Genomic DNA, 27900 nt, shown 5'->3' on the forward strand with positions numbered 1-27900 from the left:
AGAGTTCAGAAAATAGTGACTTTAAAATATCGCTTCAGCACGTGGTTGGTTACATTTGCAACATTTACGACAGATGGACGGGATGAACCGGCTGGTCAAGATAAACCATGAAAAAAAGACAAAAACATTTAACCGTTTTAACATTCAATCAAGGGGCATTTAATCCCTTCATGGGGGGTTTATGATTTAAAAACACTTTCTACATAGCCTTGGCGGACTACTTTTACATTTAGAAAAGTTAAAAACGACATTTGCCTATATTTTCTTTTTCCCCCATATTTAATACCTTTCCTCGGGACTCGGGAACGGCAGATTCTCAAAACCAGGTGACTCTGACTCACATGCAATAATACGTAATCCGGACATCTCTAAAATGAACCTCAACAAACAATTCTAAAGACTGTCACAAGAGGCCAAATCAATATGCAGAAAGATTTGCAGCTTCTTATCATGGGGAGAAAAAAAAATCTGATGCGGATTAACTGCTCCTTCAACCATTTTCATTTTCAGACGAGACGGTATTAATCTGACAGCCAAGTGAAGCTCAACAAACACTACACACTTCAAAGCGGAGGGAAATGCATTCTTGAAAATAGTCTAGTTCAAACATTTCGTCTTAATTCTTACTTCCAGCGGAGGACAAGAAAAACACTGCGCAGGTTTTAGACAAGCCTCAAACATAAAATGCAGAACTGCTGTACAAAGCTCTAAGCAAAAAATAAATATTTACATTTTAGCCCTATCTTCATCAAATCAGGGGGCGGGGGCAAACATAAGCAGGTGACACGTTTTTATTCTTAAAAAATCAAATACATACTTCATTGCATATCTTTTCTGTTGTTATTGAAACACGAGATAATTACGCCAGATTGAAAAAGTATTTCACATTTTATTTTCTAGTCTTTCACCTCCCACGCAGTGCAAAGCGCGCTCGTGCTGCACTGCAATTGCCTATAAAAAAATAGCTACTAATAGGAAATAATTACAAGAAATGCACAATTCGTACTTATGCAGGACGTGGAGAAAACTGACAGCAAAAGTGGTGCCCACACATTTGGTTCCTAATGGCTACTTGGGCAGACACGCTAACCAGAAATAGCATGAAAGAGCCCTGACCCACCAAAAGACCCTTGGGTTGTTTGTCCAATAAAGTTTTTGCAGTGGCTTGGAGTGCAGGCACTTTTCTTTTTGCCACCTCTTTTCTGGGGAAAGTGTTTCCTTTATCTTTGCCTCCTGCAGCACGGCATTCCCGGGATGCCTGAATGGCAAGTGCCAAAGGTCATTCAAAGAAAAACAATGCTAGACAAAGTCTGAACAAGGTAACAAAGCACAACTGGGTAGTTCACTAAAGACACAAGCCACTTCAGTGCAATTTTGACCACAAAGTAAAGAGCGGAGAGTAAAGAAATCTGAATTCTACAAAGGGCGCTAGAAGGACAACAATGGGCGCCATCCCAAGAGGCCGGCCGCATTCTCTCTCAACTGTAGAAAACTACTTTTTCAATCCAAAGCTGACTTCTCTACAGATTGGACCACGTCACGAGAAAGACGGACCACCGCCAGGCTATAATTGTATGCGTCAGGGAAAGTGAGGGTCAACGACAGGGCCCTGGGACCTCAATTGGGTTTACATTGCAAACCTCCTACTCTGTTGCCTACAATAGTGGTTTGAAAAGTTCGTAATGAAAGGAAGTATCAGTCCTTGGTTGGTAGAAATTGATTGGAAAGCAAATACAGTTATAATTGAGTGATAATATGCACTAAAGGCTCGTTCTTGGTAACCTCTGTTGAATAACTTAGAATTTTTTGTAGCCAATGTTTTAAGTGTTGCTCATTGACCTGTTCACTATATAAATCCACTTGGAGCTAAAACAGTCCTTGGGTTTTCAAAAGTGTTTATTCATTTTATGAATTAGTTGAGTGGAAGCACCTGTACTTAGTGCTTCAGGATTTGAAGAGTAATTTTAACTAAATATTAGGCGGCTTTCAGATCCAGTGCATTAGAATCCGTTCCCAACCTTGCCAGTTAATGGATTGGAGATCTATCAGTGTCAATGGCAGCCAATGAGTTAATAAAGGTCTCAGATCAGAACTCGGTATTGTTAGATCTAAAAATGGGGTGACTCCAAAATTATCAATTGAAATGAAAGTATAATCACGTCACAAGTCTTCCAATCAATGGTGACTCCTTTGCTGAGGTCTCAAATGCAAGAAGGTCAAACGGCTCGCTGTAATGAGACGCCCATGGCAAGTAGGCTGTTTTCAGAGCGACAGATTGACGTCCACGCCCACCCCCTTCGACCCGGGCCCTCGCGAGGTTGGGAAGAAGGAAGGCACGTACTTGACATCCCATCAGCAGACGGCTCTCTGACAAGTAGGCCGTAAAGGCTTTTTTTCTCGCTTTGATTACACTAAGTGCACAGAGGCCAGATGCGACCCGAGCCAGTCATTTGTTGGCTTGCCAACACTCCCAGTCGACGGGAGAAGGAGGGGGGAAGCGAGTATTGGGCGGGAATGAGTGGGGTCACTTGGGGTTCCTTTTCCCCTGAGGGATGAAGACATTGTTCCTCATTACACTTGGAGAGAGGCTGGAAAAAGTCCATTCACGCACCTGTTTTTCCTCACCAGTACGCTGACTGGTTGCACTGTAAACCTCAACTTGTCACTTCCCACAGCACTCTTAATTCCAAATCTCCTGAGGGTTCTCCAAAAAGTGTTTTTAGATGATAAAGTCATCCTTTAACGTAAGACTCAGTCATCCATATAACTACATCTGATATAACTTCCATTGGGCATTTTGCACATCTGTTTAAATTTTAAACAGCCAAATAATTAATTAATTAGTACTTTCATCTTGGGCTGAGGGGGTGTGTGATACATATTTTCACCCTTCTATGACCCCAAATGGCATCACAAACAATCAACATATTTATTGTGGCAAATAAAGAAAGGTTCTGATGAAACTAATTAGATTAGTTGCTTTTATAAAGTTGCTTTTATTTATCTGATACAATTGATACCATTTAAAAAATATCCATTAGCTGCAGCCTAAGTGCAAAATTTGAACTGCATATTAATGAGAACATGATTAGAAAATTCTTAGTTCTAATGAGGAATGATGCAAAGGCAGTTTGTTAATTCCAAACACAAAACACCAACAACACAAGGGTGCCAACAGTTGCAACACAAAATTGCTGTAACGCAAATACAAAATGACCACAAAGAAAGTGGAATCTTACAAACGACAACATTGGATGCGCTTTGGTAAATATTGTTTTGCCACCAGCTCTGCCTCTGGCTTTTCAGAAGTAGTCATCAAGTAGATCATTAAACGATGTCAGCCATCATGGAGATTGTCATAGCTTGACTGTCGGCTCCAAAAATTAGCCAGTCATATCCAAGTGTGGTTACTACTGGTCACAAAGTGTAAGGTTTTCCAAAAATGTATTTTGCCAAACCACGAGGTCCATTAATATTTCCGTCAAGGCCGTGCAGTTAGGAAAATATGTTTTAGGACCATGGTCCATAAATTTGAAGTAAATACATCTATTGCCAAACAATTTAACATGTAAACTTTGCCCTTCGTTTTACAAATTTAACAAATAGATAAAAGAAGAAACTTCTGGATCTAAACCAAATCATAATGCGTTTTCACTTAGCCCTTGAGACAAAGTTGACCCTCCTTGGCAGAGGTAGCGAAAGATTGAATCCCATCAAGCAGCAGTCATCTCCCAATTAAGTTGAAATTTGCAGGGTTGCCCAAATTAAATTTACCGGTAGCCTTAAAAAAAAAAACAATTTACCGCCACTGTAAGTGCATTTGTGATGAGAATAAACTGTTATGGCTTCACAATCCAAAAACAGTCAGCAGTAGCCAGGGTAAATAATTAATATGTTTTTGTGCAAATGCTGCTCACGCTTTTTTATGAGAAACTACAACCAATACAGAGTCATACGTTGCTGCAGTCCAAAACCAACACAGACATATTTGCTTTTGTGCTCACTCAGCATAAAGTGCATGCATGACCGGGTTCCAGCATTTTCATGGATCAAACTGATGTCCTGGATTAGGCCGCCCGGATAATCCACAACATGACAAACATCTGACCATCCTCCAACATAAAATGCACTATCCCGGGATGAGAAGGGTTTATAGAAAGAATAATGGGAGGTTTCTCAGAAGACCCTATTCAAAACCTGAAAACAAGCACGAATTGATCATTTGCTGGATCAATTGCATGGCAAGAGCAGATCAAGCACTCACGCTGCCCAATGTGGCCACCAGGTTGCAAGTTGTGACCACTAGCCTAACCCAACCCATAACACAGCCCCAAAAATGCCAATTTAATAGTTGCATTATGATTGTGTAACTGATGTGTTGTCAGTGTAATGGTGATGGGTGGCTTGGGGGTGAGCTTCCATTGCCTGCTGTTATGCCTTCACATCTCCATAGCAATGCGCGGAGATGGAAAAAGCCAAAAAACAAGCCGTGCAAGGCTAAAAAAAAAAGCACACACGTGACAGTCTACTGTGAACAAAATGCTGAACATATAAAGTTCCATCACTGAATATATACAACTCACTAGTAAAAGGGAATATTGCCTGCTGTATACCCTCAAGATAACCATCCTGAACAGTGAACACCCTTATTCAATCCACACACATTATTATTAACCCCTTTCTCATGGGTTAGAGAAATGTTCACAATCCTTAAAGGTGCATTTCCATAATTCAAAATTTGGGCTGAATGCAAACCACACCGGACTGGATTCCTAAAAAAAAACGTATTTACCTGGACCACACATTCAATTTGGCACATCACCAACACTAAAAATCAAGAAAACATGACAAAAGCCTCCCAACAGCTCAATTGGCTATAATGTTCTATCCTGAACTAACATTAGGCGAACGATCGCTGCCTGAATAAATTGGACGTCCACCGCCGTCAAAATCGCGAAATATGTTCATTCAAAGCCGGCCTTCAAACCTGATTCAAACTGATTTTTGATTTAATTCCGTCATTGGCAGCTAATGAGTTAACTTTGGTGGGAGGGGGGAAATAAATAAAACATGAATAGATAAAAACCACACAACACGCAGTACACTAACGCCATATACTAACAAACTGTAGTGGTAGAACTACTATATATGATGTTTTGCAAGCAATCGTAAGCAACGATTTTGGTGGACATTGACAAAAATGTGTCATTGAAATCCATATATGACTGTTTTTCCCCCACAAGAAATCGCTGGAGCGCACAACAGTTTGTTTTATTGCTGCGATTTACAACCGCGTCAAGTGGACGCAACTCCAATGCGCAGGAAAAGCAATATCTCCATTTAAGCATTTTGTCCAACTTTAAAACTGTCGGCGGTCGTACATCCACACAAAAAAAGCAAAAACCCTGATGACTAGGTTTCCATAAAGATAAAGGGAAAGTAGATTTTTTTTCCATTCAAATGCAGGCGGATCGAGGAGAAGAAAACCTACCTTGGGGAAGAACCGGCTGAAAGGTGAAGAAAAAGAAAATAGTCGCGAGAGAGCCGCAGCCTGCGTTCGCCATGTTGGACACCTGCTTCAGTTATAGTGATGCGAAGCGAGCGGCTTCACCTACTGTGGCGCTCCACACTCCGTCTCTCTCCGTCTCTCTCCGTCCCCTCCTCAGCCTCACTCACACTCCCCCACTCACTCATTCGTTCGCTCGCTGATTTCCCCGCCTTCCCTCCGCGGGACCCCCTAATGAGATGCGAGCCGAGGTATGGTTTCTCTCCTCAGCACCCTCACTTGTCGTGACGTGGAGAAATGCGAGTCCCCCCCCCAACATTGGCCCATTTTGCGCAAGAAAAAACACAGAAGGAGTATAGAACCGCTAGAAAGATGGCAAATCTGCAACTGTGTCCCTCTGCTAGTGCACATCTATTTAAAATAAGGCCATTTCCTACAGAAATATTGCTGGTTTTGAAATAACGACTACCACCAAAGCCATTTAATACCAGTACTAAAACAGCGGAAGTCTTACTTTCGACAGTTCCAATTCTAACAAGCAAAATACAATGCCGTTCTGTGTAACGGCAGATCTGGGAAAGCTCTGCCAAGAGCCTGGTGGCCCGCCAGGCTTATAAAGAACTGGGGCTAATAACCTCAGCCTCAACATTTGCCTTTTTTTTTAGTAAATGATCTTCAATTGTGAACTCAGAGTCAATGGGTTATAAGCATGTATGAGAATATTGTGCTACAAGTATTAAGAGAGAATCCGTCATTTGGTCAATTGCACATTTCTCACCATTTCTCAAAAACATGTCCATGGTAGCAGAGCACAGTAAGTAAAGGTGTGGAAAGCAGTTGCTCATTTGCTTCTATGTGTGCACAGTACAATGTTTGGTCAGCAAATAACATTGCATCTCAAGTCATTAGTCTATTCTTCACCATTGCAATGTAATACAATCAACAGGTTATCTTTTCTTTGGGCCTCGAAACAGCTACAAGAATTTATCATGGAGATCACAATTCAGAGAAAATAGTGTCCAAGATGAACTATCAAGCTATCCGCATTCAATCCAGTAAGCCTTCCTTACCGTGATGATACTGCATGATCAACATTGCCATCTATTGGTGGTATGTTTCACTAGGCCCCTTTTAAGGCCAAACCTTGCCCAGATGGTTGGCAGAAACGACTGAACTGCTTGAAACAATGAACAGTCACAGACAAATGAGCTCATTTGGACAAATATAGTGTTAGGACTAAAAAATAAAAAAAAAGTATACAGTACAGCAGACTCAAGTCACTACTAGGTAGAAACAAGGTATGTCAGTGGGATTTGATGAATAATATCTATGCTTACTGAGTTTTAGAGTCAAGTGTCTTTTCTTTCTACCAAATGCAAATAAGGCTGTTAGGATTTGTTTGGCATGTTCCAGATGGGTAAAAGTAGGTCTTTTTACATAAACACATGTGGACTTAGATTGAAAAAATATCATGGTATTACAATTTATTAACATTTCCTAATGTGCCCTTTCATGGAATTCAAGTTCATTCCAATGATTCGTGTATAACAACAATTTCACCTGGTTCAAGTTTTGCCTTTTGTAAGACAAAGGTTTGGAACCGGTACAATTACGACAACTATTTCGAAACCCATCTTCCTACACAATTTTGCATCAGACTGTATCGGAGTGTCACAAGATGTGATCCGATCTAGTAGTCAGTTGTTTTTTCAGCACTATCGACCTTTTCGACTTCACTAAATCAAACGGCTACGCAATCAAGCCTGCATTCATTCAATGACAACAACGCTTATCCTATGGGACAATTTCTCTTCAGAAACTAATCATGGTAACAAAGCATCATGTAAACAGAGCCTTTTTTGAATAGGCACTACCATGGGTCATTTAACCACTAAATATATATACTTGCCATTTAATGCTTACGATCGTAAGTCAAAAAAAAGCATGGGGGCTTCCCTAGTTTTGAGGTGTAAGTTGATCTAACAAAGACCTTTTTACCTCAATATAGGGTACGTTTCCTTTGCCCCACAAGACTTTTAAAACGACAAGTTGTCTCGGTTGACAGCCTCCATGCCCCGTAGCTGTCAGCGTCACCCATCGGGGCCTCAACAAATGTAAGGATGGGGCTCGAGCCGCCATCGTGATCTACAAAAGCTCCCTTTCCTTGTTGTCGGCTGGGAAAATTCTATTTTTAAACATCTATTTTCACAGTGCGTGGCATTTTGCAAGAAAGTTGTTTGCGTGTCTGCTTTGCCTCTACACGTGCGCTTTGGAGATAAGATTGCTATCACACGCATGCTGTCGTTCGAATCGTCGATGTCACAGTGCTACGTTTGCACATGAAAGTGAGTCAGATAAAGCTATCAAGCTTTTATCTGACATGGGAAAGAAAACGGAGAGGAATTTTACCAAGTAAACGGGGGGACCGTCTTCTGACGATTAGACAAGGCAGATCTACAAGATGTAGAAAGTCGATTTTGACGAAAAACAAACAAAAACATATTTTTTAAACATTATTAGTATTAATGGACAATATGTGAGAACTGGAGTGGGGCAACTGATTTTTTTTTCATTTTGCAGGAAAGCGATGTAAAACTTTATAGCCGCCATAAAATCTGGGGGGATTAGTATCTTGGTGATTTATAAAATGATAACTTCCACAGGATAATTGTTTTCATGATATTCCTCAAATGGAAAAATCCGCCAATACTTCACTATCTCATTGGCTGCCATTGACGTCTATTAGTGAAAAACTATTACAAAAAGAGCCACACAATTACAGTTCTATTATCGTCAATGAGACTAAAAATGTTAAAGATATTAAGCTATTTCATTAGCTTACCTAGTCACCATGTACTTTACCATCATGTTACTTGCAACAAAACTATCTTATTGGCTGCCATTGACGTCTACTAGTGACAAACTATTACATTCACAGAAAGCTGAAAAGAGCCACACAATTACAGTTCTATTATCGTCAATGTCACTGAAAGTGTTAAAGATATTAATCAATTTCATTAGCTTACCTAGTCACCATGTACTTTACAATCATGTTACTTGCAACAAAACTATATCATTGGCTGCCATTGACGTCTACTAGTGACAAACTATTACGAAAAAAGCCACAAAATCACATTTCTATTATTGTCAATGACTTTACAATCATGTTACTTGCAACAAAACCTCTGTAATAATAATAATCAAATAAAATTCATCTATTTAATTCGGAGGAATTTATCCACCAATGAGTTTCAATTGCCCGATTATCTGAATCAGGGTTGTTAAAACTTAAAAGTGTCAACATGGCAAATTAACTATTGTTTCTCAGCGGATTGTCTTAATAAACAAATCAACACAACAGACTACCTTTAAAAAATGATCCATTTTGGAATGGCTATTATCAGTACTAAATTAACAGTCATCTAAAGAAAAAGTACCGGAGAAATGTTGGCCCATGTTGTCATCTCCGTAGGTTCATTGACATTCGTGTCAGTTTATTGTGATTTCCTATTCAAGCCTTTGATGTGGTCCAGATTTAAAAATTCTGTTTGTGAAGCGTCCATACCTTTGGTGCTTCAAGAGCTTGGCAGGATCGGAGGCTGACAAGCCAAGTGATGACTACCCCTTCCACCCCCTCACCAGCGCCATTCCACCCCACCCAGCGGTAAAGAAAAGACCCAGGGGTAGCGAAAGGCTCAGAAAGTTCAAAGAAGCCCCCCCTCATAACGTGGGCTGTTGCCAGGGCGCTGATGAGAATAATAACACGTCTTCCTGTGATGAAGTCCTCACCAACCATAGAAGAAGATTGATTCTTAATACGTGAAACAACATTAAAAAAAAAGGGGGGGACTTTTCATCCAGATCCCCAAGGCTTTGTTTTGTGTGTTAATTTCAGGTTATTTCATGTAATTGCGTGAACATGTCAAGTGCAAAGTAGAAAGGATGCAATTCTTGGGAAAAGTGGCAGAGGATGTTGAAAAGATGTGCCGGTTTGAAGATTTGCACTCAGAAGAGTTTTCTGACGACTTAAGGGGGGGCGCTTTTGGCATGAAGACGACAAATCGAAGAGGAAAATTTACACTAAAATAAGCATACATTCCAGTGCGGTTCAATTGCTTTATAATGATACTAAATGAATCCCATTTTTGAAGTGCCTTAACCACTTTGTGGCCATTTGATCAGCGAGCCAATCAGGAGAAAGAGGCAAGAGCAACTATTTGCTTGAATTACGTACGTACGTTTTGTATAATAAACACCATAAAAATCCCATCTGTCACTCCACCAATGTATTTTAAACCAGCTGGTGCCATAAAACCTAAATATGAAGTCTTTGCATAATCATTACTAGTCGCTGGGATACTTTTTGTCCTTGTCCTTGATGTAGATACTATAATTGAATATGTGATTGCATATAAACTGCATTATGATGCGAGACGCTGCCACAGTTGGGTCTTTTGTGTACGTGCGTGACCTTGTATGTGGAAAAAGGAGATTGAAATGTACATGCGCGTATTTACAACGGCTGCCAAGAAACTTTTCAAGCTGATGAGGAATTCATTCCCAACTTTTGGGTCAGTCTCGATTAGTCGTCCAGAAGTCTAAAGCTGCCAAAATATGACCGTTTTGAAGAGGTACTCGAAAGTGGCTGTGTTTCTTCTTCTTCTTCCCTCACTTTTCCCAAAGCAAACTTCAAAAATCAACTTGCCAAGAAAAAGGAATAAAGATGAGGAGGTTACGTGGAGGTGATCGTATTTGTCGCGGTAGTTCCGCCGAAAAGATGAGAAGCCACGACTTTCGAAGGAGGATGCCGAAACAATTGCATCATCTGGTACGGCGCGGGCTTGAAAAGGCACTTGAAGATGATTATGATCGGCCTCAATTTGCATACTAACACCGTCATCACAGACACCTGCAGGAGCGATTTTACATTGAGAGCCATCTCGTCATTTCTCTCAATTTTAGTTTGAAGTTTTTGTATACGCGTACTGCCAGTGTTTTTGCAAAAATACAAGAAGGCCAAGGCCAAAGAGCTAAATGAACCAGAATAATTCATATTAATGACAAGTTTATGGTGAGCAGACAGCTAATTGAATACTATTTTAGAATTTACCTTGCCAAGATGTGACTTTATATTTTTATATTACTTATGTTTTTTTTACTGGGAAAACGCACTAATTTCATGATACGCAGCTGTGTATGATGACAATAAAGGCTTATGATTTGGTTTGCATAATAAAAAATTGAGCTCACAACACTAGAGAGCAACAAGATTGGACTACTAGGTCGCGACTAACCTATCCTCGATTATTTGGTAAATAATTAAATAAAAATGGAAGAAACTGTTGATATAACAGTATTGTTTTGGTGTCATTTTGTGCCGTATTGTGACAAGTTGTGAGTTAAGGAGCTTCCTTGTCATTTTGTGGCATTTGTGAGCCATTACACCATTTGGGGGAAATTTGTCAATGACAAATTCAACTACACATCGAGTTAAAGAACCATTTATACTAGACCTCTATTACAACTTACAATTTTTGACAGTATGCACATATTAACAGGCCGCAGGGTTTTGGTTTCCCATTAAGGAAGAAGCAAATAATATGGTCCTTTGCAGTTATAACTTTCAAATGAATTCATTGTGTATTCTCAACATATTCTGCCAATAATTCTCATATTAAAAACGTGCGCAGGATTTTTATAGCATCAGTGGTGTGATCTCGATGGCAGGTGTACACATTCCTGATCCCACGTGCAGCGATGTTTAACCTCTTGTTTACGAGCATTGCTATTTTCTCCTCTCTGGAGCTGCCGCCAGCTTTCTTCCACCTCCTCTACCCCCTACCTTCCCCATCCCAGGGGGGCTTAGCCATACCGAGTCAGGCGGAGGGTTATCTTGGATGTGCACCGCTTTGACATAATTGCCCCCCTCATGAGCTGCCCCCCGCCATTATTTCACACGCTAGGACCCACTAGCACTCGCATACTTCAGTAAAGCGGCCTCGCCGCCCGAGGCACGCAACTCTGGTGCCAATTAGCCGCCTCTCCCGGTGACGCTGCGACCTCGGAATTACGACTCGGAATTACAGCTTGTTAGCTAATTTGTTGTGAGGTGAGGAAGGGCGAAAGCGTCAGTTGGTCTTATTGCTTTAACCTTTACTCGTAAAGGCTTTCGGCGGTTGGGGTGTTGGCGCCTGATAGAGATCGAGTTAACCCAGGTAAAACTCTGATGCAATGTTTTCATTTCTCATGTCACCGGTTTGCCTCTTACACCATTGCTACGTTGGAAAACGTGATTGCGCGATTCTTTGCATCAGATTGACAACGTCTTGCCATTTTCTGCGTAGACTTATCAGGGATAATCTCGAGGTTTTATTTTAATATGTTTCACTTTAATGGGTGTCATTGCAGGGTGCAAACTCCCTGAAAAAAATTAAGGGAGACTTCATTTGTAGAGCCGGCTCGCCCGATAACCGTCACTTTTTAGTTTGTATGTGTATAATGATTTTTTTTACGATTAATTTACTCAAACTTGGGTTGATATTTGAGTTATACAAGCACTGGGAAAACCAATAATTATCTGAGAAGTATTTTGGGTACTCGGACGTTTCGTCGAAAGACGTTTGGTCCCCGGACGTTTGGTCCCCAGACGTTCGGTCGACCGGACGTTTGGTAGAACGGACGTTTGGTCGCCGGGTTCGCGAGTCCCGAGGTTTGAGTCCCGAGACTTTCATTTGTTTAACCCTAACCCTATTCAATCAATGTTAAATAATAGTCATTAAATCCCTATTCACCCAATGTTAAAATCTATCAATTGCATGCGAACCCGTTCGACCAAACGTCCGTTCGACCAAACGACCGGTCACGGTATTTTGAACACAAGAAAAAATGTTTTTCATTATCTTTATGACGTAACAATCGGGTATACTTGGTTAAAAAAGCAGAAGAGATGGGGAATATGTTTTTTTTCCTATTGTTTCCTGTTCGAAATTTATGAAACAAATATCAATGACCCGAATTCAGTTAAACTAGAAAACCCTTTACTCCGAGGAAGACAGAAGCGAGAGGCCCCGTTTGGTTGCGTCTTGGCATTGTGGTCTTGGCCAGAATATAACTGCAGATGCGAGCTACAACTGCAGAAGCGAGAAAAAAAAGGCAAATCTGGACTTTGACAAATTGCTGGACAAGTCGTCTGCTCAAGCATGTTCACCTCCTCGGGCGGCACAGCCCTCGTACGAGCTCCTTTGGGGAGTATATGTCCTCCTTTAGCAGAGCCATGCAAGTCCTTGGCTGACATGCGGCTACTTTCTTATCATTGATCACTGGCTCCGAGGAGGCCTTTGCTGGGATTTCATCATGCTTGCCACGCTGGCTTAAAAAAAAAAGTCACAGTCGTCATACTGTATACCGAGGACATGCTGGACTTTTTAAAGGCCAGAACTGTACCTCAGAAACGTGTAAACTTCTTAACGTCAACTTTTTTTTCCTTAGATTTAAATAATATTGCAATGTGACGATTTAAAACACACTGATTTGCTGCTATTTAATATTTTTTGCGTTCGACTTATTCCATCTAATGCCATCTACATGCTATTAAAGTCCATCTTCAGTTGAACATGATTTCTCCTTCTAGTTTATTCACTCCATAGATGAATAGTTAAGGAAAAGAGCCTATTTAAAGATGTTGTCAACATCATCAGCAGCGCTATTCAAATCATCAGATCCCTTTCAGATGACTGTAGTCACGAATTGGAATAATAACGCTTCATATACTAGATTTTGGTGCCATCAGGGCGATCAATCTGCCAGCATTATGCATCTGCCGACTTAATGGTGCGCCAATTGGACCCGTCGTATAAATTAAAGGCCGATCGTTTCATGTAACGAGGCGGCATCAATGAGTGCGTTTAATGCAAACATGGGTACTTTGGTGTCATTACAGATTGAAACGTTGGATTTATGAATACTATCATTTAAGAGATGTAAATGTTTAGCATCCCTTTCTTCCAGTTTTAAAAGCATCTTTAAAAGCCACTTGACCGATTCCTTCCTGCATTCCCTTTCTTTTGTATCCCCTCCTTGCTTCCTCTAAAAACAGTCAGATTTAAAATCAGTATATACATAGACTTTCCTCAACTCGTACAACTGTAACTTGCCTAAAAAAACGTGTTTGAAACGACTCCAGCAACATGGAGGTTCACATCCTCATCTCTTCAATTTTAACGTTCAAATGAAATGTTTCTTCACATCTACGTCGCGACGTCATTCTCTTCCCACGCCAGCCAACCAAATGAGACCCATCCATAAATATAAATGCTTTATCAAAGCAATGCATATAAGCGCTATGGTCGATAGGGCTTTGCTGCAAAAAGACTGCCATTATTTTTAAATGAGTGTGACTCCCTCAAGGTCTTTTTACAAGTCGCTTTAAAACTTGGGAGCATTTGTCTGCAAAGGTTAGATTTCATGGGGTGAGCTTGGCATCCTTCCTTGCGAAATGACACAGAGAAAGGACTCTACCGGTGAATGATTTTGTCTTGACATCTGTGGGTGAAAAGAACACCTCTTATATTGAGTTATTGGACTCACGGGCTGCAAGTGATGGCGAGAGATGGCTGATCCATTTGAGCTGGGAGGCATGTCTGTAACGGATCATGTTTCAACGACACCACCAATCCATTTCAACTGGTAGTTGCTGATCGTGAATGTTCTGCCGTTGTACTGTTGCTATTTATTCCGAACAATGAGTTAAGAACCAGCTCCATCCTTCTCTAGGGAGTTTGTTTTTTAATATACATTTGTGTCAAACATCTAAATTCCCCATTGAAAATGAAATCTGACACACCTTTGAAGGAGGCATACTGTACTACAGTAGCAAATGAGTGACAGGATATACAATAATAATAATTGGGCCTCAGTGGAGATCTCTATTGTACCTAATAGTTTAATTATGCTTGCAAAAACAAAAAAAAAGTATATAGATCACGTGCTGAAACCTTGTAGCATGAACCACTCAGCCATTAATCCAGCACAGCACGCTTTGGTGTACTTTTGCACCGGTCCGATCCGTTAATGAGTGGGTTGATGGCACAGCATGAGACCCGTCGGTTCAAGGCAATCAAAACAATTTCTAATAAAACTCAGAACAGAGAGGGCTGAGGTTGACAAGTGCATACTGAAAAGGAAGGACGTGTTGCTGCTTATCGTTCCTTTATGAGCCCATCCGGATATACACGGACTGAATGCAAAAAAATCGGAACTCAATTTGGAAGTTCCGCTGTCATTATCAGGCAGTCGTACGTAAAAACTGTAAAAATGACGCCACGAACACAAGCGAGGTAACAATTCCCCCCACAAGGACTCGCTCTGTTCCTCGGCAAGGCTGACAATAGATGTAATTCAAAATGTCAGCCATGTTTCAAACCTTCCTGTAACCGCCCGTTTCCGCTTCCTAGCAAAACAGCATTTCTGACTGGAGCTCGGAGGAGTGCATTTCTGTGTCTGTGTGGTCTCTGGGGTTTCACTCCCGTGGGACCAATTGTGGGATCTGGAAACTGGAGTTGGCTGTCATAACGCTCTTACTTCACCATCGCAAAGTTCTACAACATTGTAAATAAGCCAAAACTTTGGATGGCTTTGTTCTTGGAAGCTACAGCTCTACGTGGAAAGTATTGATTGTCAACTTGTTTGTGTGTGATTTTATTTCATTATACTGATTATGTTTACGGTAAGTGGCTGCGGTGTTACTGGTTGCTTACTCAAAACAGAATTTGTTCTTAGCAACGGATGAACTGCCGCATTAATACCTGTGAGTTCCTAGAACAAGGTTTTCACGGCAAGTCAAGGAAATTACCCCCCCCCAAAAAGGTAGGATTTGGGTTCAAGCAACTTTCAAAAAACAAGTCAAATGCTCAGCAGTGCATGCAAAAAAGGTTTTTGGGAACAAGTCTTAATTGGGTCTTAACATCACGGCGGTGACACTGGATGATGTATTAGGGCTCTAACTTGAGCAATAGAAAAAAAGCCAGTTTGAAGTCATTGCTTCTTTAAGAGCACTGAATCACTCCAAGTGCCCCTAATGAATTTTCACGCTCTCACATCTCAGCTTGACAGGTTGCTCAGATTTGGCATGTGGGAAGACTTTTCCTGCCATGCGGATGACAGTGGAGCATTCAGAGAGTCCAAATGTCTTGTTCCTTCCCTCCAGAATAAATCTTCAACAAGATCCACGGCTAAATTGCTAGACAGGTGACGTTCTTTCCTCGTATGCAAATGACCCTCCAAGATTTGCTTAGATTTTCGATAGCTCCCAAAATACTATTGACAACCCCACACCGCAAACTTGGTACAGTCCACCACCACTGCTTTGCCAAGAATCTGTACATGGGCCACAAATTGCAAGTCGCCAGTACATTTCATTACCCAGTGACTAGCGAGGCCTTTTAAACGACAAAACAAACCACTCCTCACCAAGAATCTTTCACAGTAATATTTGCATGACCGCAATGTAGGTGAAAGCATGAAGATGAAGTGTTTACCTGAGCATGGTGATGATGTAATGCTCCTTGCTCAGGGTGAAACTTGAGCGTGCTTTTACAAGCCATGTCGACAGATTGAGGATGTTACATGACTGCCACCATTTGGTCACTGCATGAAACATTCTCTCTAAATTAAGGATGGCCTAAAATTGCCTGTCGCTACAACCTGGAGCCTACAGACTATCTCTGCCATCCCAGCTGAAGCCCTTGATTCCCATCTTGTTATCGCATTGAAATTCAACTCCAGGCTCAGTTTTAAAAAGCTAACACATCGGATGTCCTCTCCGAGTAAGCACTTAACAGCCTCCGCCTGACTAACTCGCCCTAATTACTGCCGCCGTCATGTTTGTTTTAGCCCGTTCGTTCCTTCCTTTCTATCAGCCGCCTGGTAGAATCGCCAGCTTCACCACAGGAAACGCTGTATGTCTCTTTTTTCACCTTTCAAGTTCAAACTACGCTTCGAAAAAGTGGCTATGCCCAATTTCCTGATAAGCAGAGGGCGTACGACTCAGTGGAAAATGAGTAGGTAGACGAGAAAAAGGAGTGAATAATGTGCGACGAGTCGCAATACAAAACTGAAAGTGGGTCTGAAACATTGAGGGGAGATTTTAGGACATTGTGGATAAAACACGTCAATTATACTGAAAAAGTATCAAACCGTCATCCATGCAAAACATAAATAAAGTCAACTTGGGGATGAAACCTACAAAGTCATTTGCGTATGTTTCTTGTGGAAAATGCAGAGAGAAAGGGAGAGAATAGGAAGCACTTTGGAGAGTATTTTAAATTAACAGTGTGTTTATTTCCTGAGCTGGTCTGTTTAGCATTAAACGGAATCCAATCTCTGCTTAGACAGCAGCAAATTAGGCGCAATTAATTTCTTTCTTGTTTTTTTTTAGTTTTTTTTTCTTTCTGGTGAGTCCTGGGAATTGGGATTAGTCCAAGACACTTGCACGTTTTCTGATCCTGCTAACTCGCGTTAGACTTCCAATCCCTTTGAACTGGAAATTCCACGTAGTTAAAATGATTTAAACGTCTTACTAGTGACAAACTCATTTCCCTTCAAGACAGAAGGATGAGGCGAGCCATACGATTGGAGATCTTTCGTCATCATCAATGCCTCCAAAAGAGTTAACTATCCAAATGGAGAGGGGGAAAAACTACAAATATTAAATGTAAGGTTTTGAAGGGGGGTTAAACATATTCAGCGTAGAATGAGAGCCGCCTATTTTCAGTTTTGCGTCATTGTCGACTGCCTAGAGTTCCTGTTAGATACAGATCTTTCTCGCCAGAATAAGGCATGAATTATTAAAGACATAGCCAGCTAATGGGAAAGGGATCAGAATTTGCAGTCAATGTTTCTCCCCCTTGAATCGTGACGGCTGCTGGACTTGCTCGTAAAGAGTAATTGGACCCTGTTCAAGTTCTGGTTGAACCACATTTCAAATAAGTTCCCACAAATCTTTAAGGCAGCATTATGTCAAGCAAAAAAAAACGGTAGTATTTCCAAGTAACTTTCAGTCAAGTGATCTAATGGGTCGTACGACATCTTTTCATTTTCAAAGTTCTCCGGCCTCGGGATCTTACCTTGATTCAGTCGTGGAGAGAATTTCGTTGTCCTTGAGATGTCTTTAAGATATCATTGAGACATCTTTGAGACGTCTTTGAGACATCTTTGATTTTCCTTCAAATGTCCTCGAGATTTCCTTAAAAATTGCTGGAGACTTCAAAAAATACTCTCTGAAAAAGACAAAAGAATACAAATGAAACTTTGTACAGAGTGAACTCTTAAAGGGACTTTTGCTTGACTCTAAAATGTGTTACTCTTGGCACGGTCTCAGAGTGTTCTGATTTCAGACATGTACTGGTTAAACTGGATCAGTTTTAGGGTATTTTGGAGAAAGTTAAATGCATCAAACTTTATACCACCTTTCTAAAGGTGAAGGTCAGGTTAAAATAGTGAACTTCAAATGTATAGTGGTATCTTAACTTTTGAGTGGTTCACCTGAGGAAGGTTTACAGCAACCGTGTAGCACCCGAGGGACTAAATCTAGATCTCGTGCCAACAACACTCCCAAGGGAACTGATTAAGGTTCTATATTTTGGTAGTCAAGGAACCTGACACCTGCAAGAAAAGGCCAATCCAATCCCGCAAAGAAAAGCCCTGCAGCTAGGATTCTGCTTCTCAGAATAATACTCCAAGTGCACTGCCATTTGTCTATCGTGGCTTATAGATAGTGTTAATATAATTGGTAACTTTGCAATAACATATGCAAGGAATGTAAATATAAAACGAGATTTCATGGCAATATGGGACATACAATCAGGTTATTGATGGAATTATTGTTTTTTTTTCCCTTCTTTCATATATCTGTATGACAATATTTGTATGTCGGTATTTTACAGAATGATTTTGGAGTGTACGTTTCCAATGACAGCTCACCGTGGAGGACACAGATTGGTTCCAAATACCGGCGGAGGATATACAGACGCAAAAGGCTTCATTTATTTTTCTACACCATTTTCAACGCGTTGATGATTTGTAGCCGACCGATCCCGTAGAAAGAGCAATCAGGCGATTTTCTGCAAAGCCTTACTAAATCAGTTCCAGGCTTTACTGGTCTGCCGGTCATCTAAAAGTATATCCATGTGTGTTTTAGTTATCAAGTATTTGAAAGAGACAAAATAAATTTGTATCCAAACAGTCAATTTTTTTTATTTTTTTGTCCAGGGTGACAATAACCATTTAAGCGCCTTGCGGAATATTATTAGCGATAACTATCAAACGAAATACCTCTGTGCCCATAAAATTTTGCAGCGGAGCATGATGCATCAAACCGGGAGGAGCTTTGTGCATGAAAACGTCTCCCGACGAGACAGTTAACAAGTCATAAGGATTTATCAGCGGCAAGGTGCAGGAACGCGCCCGTTATTGGATGCTGGGGAGTAGAAAATGAAACGAGACACTGGCGAGTAACTTATCGTCCCGCTGCTGAAGACATAAAACCACATTATGATCTGACAGTCAGAAGCACGATGCGTATCGTTTAAAATAAGACGCTCCAATACACGTCACCCCCAGGCATACAGACTGCATCGTATAAGGGGTCCGTGTATTTACCACGGAATGCTGAGAAACTCAGGCTATGGGTGACGCCTGGGATCTTGTTAGAGGACCCTTGGTTGTTGTGATCAAGGAGCATGTCAAAATGGAGAAAGACATTGATGTGTAGTTGGTAAGGGAATGTTTCTATAGGGCTTGCTCAATTTAAGGTGTGGGTTGGACATTCATAACGCGGAATTATAATGGACGGTACTCGGTCGTTTGGTCGCCGGTCTTTTGGTCGCCCGGAAGGTTATTGATAATTACCATTTAAATCGTTGCTCAAATTCCCTAAATACAAACTGTGAATTATTATTTAGTCACTTAATGCCCTATTAATTATTAGGCTAAAGAAAAGCTCCAAATTTCCCGTACTTTTATTGTGTTTTGTTGGAGAATTTGTTAAGACCCTGACTGACGTAGCTTTTTAAAAAGGGACAACGCATGTACATACAAACTCTTATACACTCCCATGTCGGCTCAGTGAAACTGCTCATGGCCATTGTTGGCTTTTATTGATGCGTAGACTGTGTTGTTTTACCTTGTTTTGTCGTCGGTCTTTTGGTCGCCCGTTGTCGCGGTCAGGGCGACCAAAAGACCGGCGACCAAAAGTCCGGCGACCAAAAGACGGCGACCAAACAACCGCACACGATAATGGACTGGGAGACCTTTTCAGGTTAGGGGTCGGACAAAGACATGCACACGGCTATATGTTTTTGGCAAATTGAAAAGACATTTGCACTCCAATATTAGCCAAATAAACACCATAATAGTCATCAAAATATCATGTTGGCATTTTTAGACCAGGACTTAGCTGTGGGGGGGGGGGGGGGGGTAAGAGATGGTGCCCCACCAAATGTTTAGTAACTGATCGAAATATATAGAAATAAATAAATAATTAAATATAAATAAAATAGATTTGATCCTTGAATTTTGCAATGCTAAGCACGACACAGCGACATACTGGCCTCATATTAACCAGAAATCATTGTTTTGTCATTTGTTTGTTGATACTATAATTATGTTGAAGACTTACTCGGTGACGCATCTTTGTTTGTTTGTGACAACGTGGCCTGGGCAGCGTGAATAAAAATGTTGTTATTATTGGCCAACCTGCAGCATCATCTTGCAGAGTCGCTCTTTTTGTCGCTTTTTCTTTCTCGGAGACGCCTTTCCTCTTTGTTTTAAGCTTTTGCGATTGCAAAGTTTACTTAGTTCATTGTGCCGTCGCGTCTCAACTCACTGCAAACTTTTCGCAGTGCAAACATTTCGCAGATGATGACGCAGGTACACCTGCAGGACTCATCACTCATCAATCTAAAAGCATTTTGTATGGCTGATGTGGACTCACAGAGGCTGGTTTTAACGAAATAAACCAATCATCTCGCCCTCGCCCCATGAAGCAGGAAGCGCACTCACTATGGCAAGGCAATATTGTAAAAAAAGCTGTTGCATCGTGGTTGTTTTTGTTTGTTTTATCCCTAAGTAGTCCTAAATTAGTATGGTTGACTATTTGGCGATGAACAATATTGTAAAAAAACAAGCTCTTGCCTCGAGGTAGTTTATTTGTTTTTTTATTTTTTTATTTTTTTATCCATAGTAGTACTAAATTAATGTGCCTATTTGGTGATGAGCGCCTATGGCAAAACTATGTATACAGTGATGAACATTTTGCTTTATCATGAAATATCAGTTACAATAACTGCATCATTTTGCCAAGTGGAGGTCCATGAAGAGCTCAAGGTAGGATTACACTACATATTATATTATTATTTTATGGCTGCCATTGACGGAGATACAAATACTATGTACAATCTATTTGAACGGTGCAGGTTGTAAAAGAATAATAGTTGGGGGATTTGACATGTTAAAATGTTCAGATAGGGGAAAAAAGCATTGGTTTAACAATTTCAGTGTTTAATTTATACCCCGTTAACGATCGCATGTTGGGGAGCCTCTTGTGGCATTCTTCTGAATTACAGAAAGAACATCACACTTGAGTCACATGACCTTATTGACAATGATACATACATGTGACCAAATAAATGCATGAAGGATGTTCTTATTTGGCCACTATGCCTTATTCTGTCAGAATTCCAATTGAATACGCACGAGGGCCTCAGACAACCTCTTTGATTCATCTTTGAGGAGACAATGTGCAGAAACGTATGCGCTGAGTAGAGCTCCGGTTTTCACATCCAGAATTGTCATTTTAATTAGCCTTCCACCGAACAGATTGGCCACACGTCATACTTGAAGTGAGTCTTCCTTGGAGGCGACTGGTTGGTAGCGACATCCGCCTGTGAGGGTTTCGTGTTTCCCATTATTTTGTCTTTTCTTTTTCGTACTTTCTTTTTTTCTTTTTTTGAGTCACGCCTGGCAAAGTGAACGTAATTAACCTCTGGGGAGCAAGATGGGAGGCAAGAATATCCTGAATAAGAAAGCCCCTGAGTGTGCAGTGGCTTCTTGTGATAGATGTATATCTATATTCTGCATTCTATATCTATATGTATACTTTCAATATAATATATAATTCCTAGGAACATATTGCTATATAGTCTTCATTTGCTCTTCTAATGATGGTTGCACACTGGAACATTCACATACTATTTTTAACGACCGAAAAAGATACAACTACTGCTGTACAACAGCGTCATCTCGTGGACAACTCACTCCTCCACAAAAAAAGCCTGGCGTCGATTCCTGGCTCTGATTGTGAATGCTCATGCCATTGACGTCAAAATGGGTTGGGCGTCTGGAATGTGAGGATTTGCTTGTAATGCTCATCTATCACTGCCACCGACTTTGCTTGACGTCCAATTCATTTGGACTGAGAGGGTTGGCAGTCACCATTCGTCTCATGCCTTTCTCTGTTCAAATGAACGGGACTTCTAGAGCAGTCAATGGCAGCCAAAGACACCTGAAAGATTGGCTGTGATTGGCATGTTTCAGTACCATGGACAGCACCACACCAATTGGATTGGAGGTATGGTGCCATCAATGGTAGACGATGCCTTGTAAAAAAACAAGTTTTCCTGTTCTTTTCTCTAATGCACCGTGGCCATGTGCTCTCTAGGTGGCGATAATGTTCTTTATTTCTGGTGAAGACCCAGCATCAGAGACACAAATGGGTCATACATTTCCAATGGCTCCCAAAAGTTTCTCTCTCAAATAAACAAAATATAGTGATAGCGTCACACTTGGTTTCAACGGTCACCCAAAAATATATAAAAAAAGGGGTCGTTCTAAGAATATTACAGTCAGGTCGACATGATTCATTATGCAGAATAGGGAAGTAGCCAAGGCAAAAATGCACAATTGAGCAAGAAATAATATAGCATGTACATTTTCATGATTGGAACTGTTTCAGTCACTAGAAATGATGTATTTCGTCAGTTCTCTGACATCCATGCCAAATTGACCCTTACACTCAGCACAGTGTCCATTGTATTGAAGCAGAAAATCTGGCGAATAATTGCTTAATCCTTGTTATTATTGTGCAAGTCAAATAACACAGCCCCTCTTTTGTAGCTATAATTGCTTGCTACTGATTCCCAATAAATACCAAACTCATTTTAACTTGCTACTTTAACTCTTTGGCTGCTGGTGACAGCATCCAATCCTTTTGGATTTGAGGACCCAAATCAATCATCTTTCAAAATTAATCAATGGTGCGAAATATGATCTTTAACATCCTGCCCCCCATTTGAAAGGAATTGAACTTTTATTATGATCAGCAATGAGCGAATACTTCTTCCTCAATGATGTGTGGTCAACTTTTCATAATGATCTCTTGTCTCGCTTCTAAACCGCAACCGGGCAGTTTGTGCAATAATCCGAATTAGTCGACCATCTGCCGTCTCCGCGCACTACTTTGTCACGCGCCTCCCTCCATCACCCCCTCCCCATCGTGCGTGCGTTTTCCATGCCGTGCCAGCGACGAGCCACCGGGCGGAGTCGTCGCACTGGTATCATGTGAGCGTGTGCGCGTGCGCGTGTTCGTGTGCGTGTGAGTAGTATCCTCCGGCTGCTGCTGTTGCTGCTGCTGCTGCTGCTGATGCCGCTGCTTCTGCCGCTTGCTTGTCACTCAGATTGCTGCGCGCACCCGGGCAGGGACAAGGAGCACCGAGAGAAAAGCAGCCGCCGGCTCTTGTTGTTTACCAGCTTTTTCCAAACGAGGAGAATATCAGTGAGCCGCACTTCAAGATGCTTCAGACCAGGGACGTCCTTTGGGGATTCTTCACCATCGCCTGCGCAGGTGAGTTATTGATTTTTGGCGTCCGCGTTTTCGGCGCAGCATCCTTCCGCGGCCAGTGGCGGACAACCGGCGGAGACGCGCCCGCTCCGGTCCAACAAGTTAACCTTAACCGGGAAGGGGGGAAATGAAGCAGTTTTGGAATCCGTTTTATCGCGGTTAAACTCACATTTAAGCTTTTTTGGGGCTATGCTGTGGGGGTGCTGGAGCATCACCACTCCTCATTGCTGGGATTGATGCCTTATCCGTCGTGTGAGGTGTGCGTTTTCTGAAGTTTTTGTTGCGGTTGCTTGAACGGAAAACTCTTCTTTTCTCTTGCATTTTGGCGCGACTGAGTTGAACACATTGCTGTGGTTGTTTTCTGGATTTTTTTTCCCCCATGCGTGGATGGCGAAGAACCGTTTCTAGCCGAGAGTCCAGACAGGACCAACTGCGGTGTTTAATCCGGTCGGAGTCTGCTGAATAGTCATCGTTTGTGTACAATAGCTTCCAATCCTGTGGCTCCTGTGGTCAGGGGACCCTATTTTAACCCCAAAACTCCTCCTCCTGTTCTCTTGGCATCTGCTCTCCAGTTCTATAGTCAGCCCCGAATGTAGTTTGGAGGGCTCCCAGAGGCCTTTGGAAAGAGGAAGAATAGTTGATTTACGAGACGTCCGTTACAAAGAGCAAAGCTACCATTGTGGGTGCGCAGTTCTTGCGCCAACTGTTATATTTAGCCCATACGTAGAAAGCAGGTTGACTGGGACTGCAGTGGAAAGCACTTAATGACAAGTTTTCTGACTACGCCGGTTTATATTCTGCACCCGGAATGTCCAAGAAGGGGTTATTTGAGCATGTTACCAACTTGGAATGACAATGTTAACAAACTCGATTGACTCCATACAGCTTTGGGTTGTTTTTTTTGCCCTCAGCCTGCTCTCATATTACAATTATTCGTCGTTGGACATTTATTGTTCGAACAGGTCGTTTTCATCTGAACAGAAATGTGCAGAATTTTTGAAATGGTCATCTTTAAAATTTGAGCTCATTTTGCAAATGATCACAATGAAGTTAAAAGCTAAACATCATCAACGTCATACCATTGAAAAAGGAGAATTCAATTTGAATGACACTTTTAGTCATTCAATGGGCTGTTATACTATTCACGTCATTTCACAATACCTGCTGCTTAACTTACTGGCTGCGAGACCCCTCCTACTTGGACATCTATTGGCGTCAATTGCAGACGGCCTCTACTTACGTATCTGTGGCTTAACTAGCACTGGCAATGCACCCTGTCAACACCCCCACATTGCTCGGAATCTTTCCAAGATATTTTAAGAAAGTCATCTTAGGGCTCACAAGGCCTATCTGAAGAACAGTGAAAAGAACCGAGAGCAAGATAATTAGACATGTGCTAGCTGGAGCCCCTCTGTTGCGGCAGGCGAAGAAAGTCAAAGAAATTGATCACATTATTTGATAGGACGGGCTGTATTAAAAGGCTAATGGTGGTATTATTTATTCCAAGGCTGGGCAACTTAATTGGATTTATTGATTTACCGTCGTGTTTCAGTTCAACGGTAATTAAATTTTCTGGAAGTTTGAAAAGGAGTTGAGTTCCAATCTGGTGTTTTACATATGGTCGATGTTGCAGAAATTTTAATTCGAGAAAGTACACTTTTACAATTTCTGACGTCATCCGGCAGGGTTTAATTTCTATGAATCTGCCAATTTTGATGACTATTGTGAAGATTGCATTTTTGGGAGGCTGAATGTGAATTTATGTGAACAAGTTAGGACACTTCCAAAACAATGTTTTTCTACATCAAAAGTTAAGACTGAATTCTTCCTACTGACAAAAAAAGATGAGCACACAGTAAAAGTTGTAAGAGAAATTGTACAACTACTAAATGGCAAACACATGTGACTTGAACTGCCATGTGGTTTTGCATGTTCAAAGCCACTATGAAAATAATACGTGCTATTTTTGAACGAATGGCAACCCAGGGGGAAAAAAAAGCAACCAAACAAGAGGAAAATTATAAGGTTTGGCTCAGAATATATGTGAGCCTCTGTAACGTAGTCAATGCACCAACATCTGTGCGCAAAAGCGACAGTGAACACGTTTTACTTCCATGCATTCAGAACCCAATTGTTTTTTTGAGGACAAATAACTAGTGCTCGTATTAAAATGGAGTACATTGGTGCCTTGAGATACAAGTTATTTATTTGGGACTATACTTGTAAATTGCAAATGTAAAATCCAGCCCTCATTGAAATTAATGAGCTTCTTAATGCCAAATAATTTTGATATAGAGCAGTGGGAGTCAAATGTGCGGCTTATTGACAATGATAGCTGTTCATATCATATATATTGGCTGTTTCAGTTCCATTGACAGCGCTAGGCGTCCAATCCATTTTGACTGGGAGGGGCGAACTGACAAAATGGAGTGGACGTCAATGGCGCCAAGTAAGTTACCTTTTTTTGGCCAAAAATAAACAGGTCCAGCCCACAGAAGATCTAGTTAGCATTAATGTGGCCCGTGAACCAAATTGGTCTAGAGCACAAGTGTCAAAGTGGCGGCCTGGGGGCCAAATCTGGCCCGCCGCATCATTTTGTGTGGCCCGGGAAAGTAAATCATGAGTGCGGACTTTCTGTTTTAGGATCAAATTAAAATGAAGAGTATAGATGTATATTAAATTTCCTGATTTTTTCCCCCTTTTAAATCAATAATTGTAATTTTTTAATCATTTTTTTCTGTGTTTTTAGTTCAAAAATCATTTTTTTTTAAATCTAAAAATATATTTTAAAAAAGCTAAAATGAACATTGTTTTAGATATATAAAAACTGAATATTCAGGGATTTTAATCCAGTTCTTTTAATCCATGTATAGAAAAAAAATCTAAATATTATATTAAAATGGTCCGGCCCATGTGAAATCAAGTTGACGTTAAAGTGGCCCGCGAACCAACCCGGGTTTGACACCCTTGGTCTAGAGCAAATGCTGTTGCTATATGTGCCGTTGTAATATAAATGGGTTTGCATCCCTGCGCAGTTCATTCTCAAGCTAAATAATGGCTTGATTATTCATAAATCCTCACTCTATAGCCGTGTTTTGTCACGCTGAATTCGTTAGTGTAGCATTTGTATTTGACAGTCGCTCTATTTCATCTGCTGCCACTGGTAGACGGCGATGGGCCGGCCTTTTGCATATTAATAAGTGCGTGAATAGAGCCGCCAGCAAACATTTGCATTGTGTGCGCTCTGATGGCGTTCTTTAGAAAAGTGAATGTGGGGACAGAAGGAGCACCAAAAAATGTACAAAAAAAGACCCCTCCCCCAATATGCATGCCCTATATGTATATAAAGAGTTACTGGAAAACAGTTCATACGTGTACGTACATCATTGCGGTCAGGTTTAGGAACAAGTCAGAAGCACTTTAATGTGGTTTACGATATCAAACGAGAAGTTTGTATGTATTTCAACCTATGTCAGTGGGTTATGCCTCATTAAAAGTTCAGTAAGTTCTAATTTGCACTTGATTTGATTTTACATGTATGTACTTTAAATTTGACGTGAGCCCAGAGGGTCGCAAATGAAACGTTGCGGAAACAAGTCCAGCTACAAAACCACACCAGAGAACACGGCACACATTTAATGGTGGACAAATGCATATTCCTGAAGTAACATGACAGCTATTGAGGTTGTAAAGTCTTTTCATGCTAGATTGAGATTTTGATCGGTGGATCTCTCCCAACAGATGTCTAATTAGCGAGAGTGCAGTTTTGAAGGTCAGAACTCCAATTTTAGAAAGCTATTTTAATTCAATTTCAATGCTACATTGCTTTCCGTCGAGAATGCTGCTCAATCCAACCAGTGCTGAAAGAAAATTTCCATTTGAAATTGTCTACCTAGGTGACTGAAAAGAAAGATATTTTCTGATCATTAGGGGAATGAGTGGCTTTTTTTTCCCTCACTGCTGCTTTCCAAAAGACCTTCCTTGACTTTTATGCATAAGTGCTTTGTGGTAGTGATTATTAGTGGAGTTATGGCAATGTCTAGATACAGGGGGTGATTATAATTGTGACAAATTTGTCCATTTTGATGACTTCCAAGCTCTCATTAAATGTTCTAGGACAAGCCATTAGCACAACGGGTGGTGTATGTGTGATCTTATCCCAAGATGGTGTCTAGCATTTTTGTGGGATTCAGATTATCTTCTCAAATACCTCCCATTTAATGCGTTTGTTTTCTGTTGTTTGCTTCCTCCGGAGAGGGGTTAGAAGAAAAGCTTTGAGTCTGTGTGCAATTAGCGTCTTTGCGCAGTAACGATTAACTAATTCATGCTTGATGCTTATAGCGACCGCAAGAAAGGAACAATGAATTTTGCTCTCCTCTCATATAAATCTTCGTGGATCCATGAAGTTGAACTTTTTCTTAGACAGTAAATAAATGTTGTCTGCTAATTATGAAAAAAATGGGTTCAAAAATAGACCAATGCATTGGACTAATCCGTCATT

General features: G+C 41.0%; 2 protein-coding genes across 8 annotated transcripts in view; one reads left to right on the plus strand and one right to left on the minus strand.

Annotated features, from left to right (window-relative positions):
- The window catches only part of cadm1a (cell adhesion molecule 1a), a 196657-nt gene extending 176202 nt beyond the window's left edge, over nt 1-20455 (minus strand). For 2 of the 6 annotated variants that reach the window (XM_077592227.1, XM_077592228.1), the window contains exons 1-2: nt 20181-20455; nt 17629-17781 (exon numbers count right to left, since the gene is read on the minus strand). Coding sequence is in view for 4 of the 6 variants with exons in the window: in XM_077592223.1 (XP_077448349.1) it covers nt 5492-5564 (73 nt within the window). In the remaining 2 variants the exon portion in view is untranslated. Of the gene's footprint in view, nt 1-5491; nt 5672-17628; nt 17782-20180 lie in introns of those variants that run through there. The other 4 variants (XM_077592223.1, XM_077592222.1, XM_077592224.1 and 1 more) reach the window with 3 other exon arrangements.
- Nucleotides 20456-20558: 103 nt separating this feature from the next.
- Nucleotides 20559-27900, plus strand: part of ncam1a (neural cell adhesion molecule 1a) — a 113356-nt gene continuing 106014 nt past the window's right edge. For both annotated transcript variants that reach the window (XM_077592033.1, XM_077592032.1), the window contains exons 1-2: nt 20559-20887; nt 23236-23402. In XM_077592033.1, coding sequence (XP_077448159.1) covers nt 20874-20887; nt 23236-23402 — 181 coding nt within the window. In that variant the 5' untranslated portion in view covers nt 20559-20873. The remainder of the gene's footprint in view (nt 20888-23235; nt 23403-27900) is intronic.

This window comes from Stigmatopora argus, chromosome 22 (assembly GCF_051989625.1).
Source record: "Stigmatopora argus isolate UIUO_Sarg chromosome 22, RoL_Sarg_1.0, whole genome shotgun sequence".
NCBI lineage: Eukaryota > Metazoa > Chordata > Actinopteri > Syngnathiformes > Syngnathidae > Stigmatopora > Stigmatopora argus.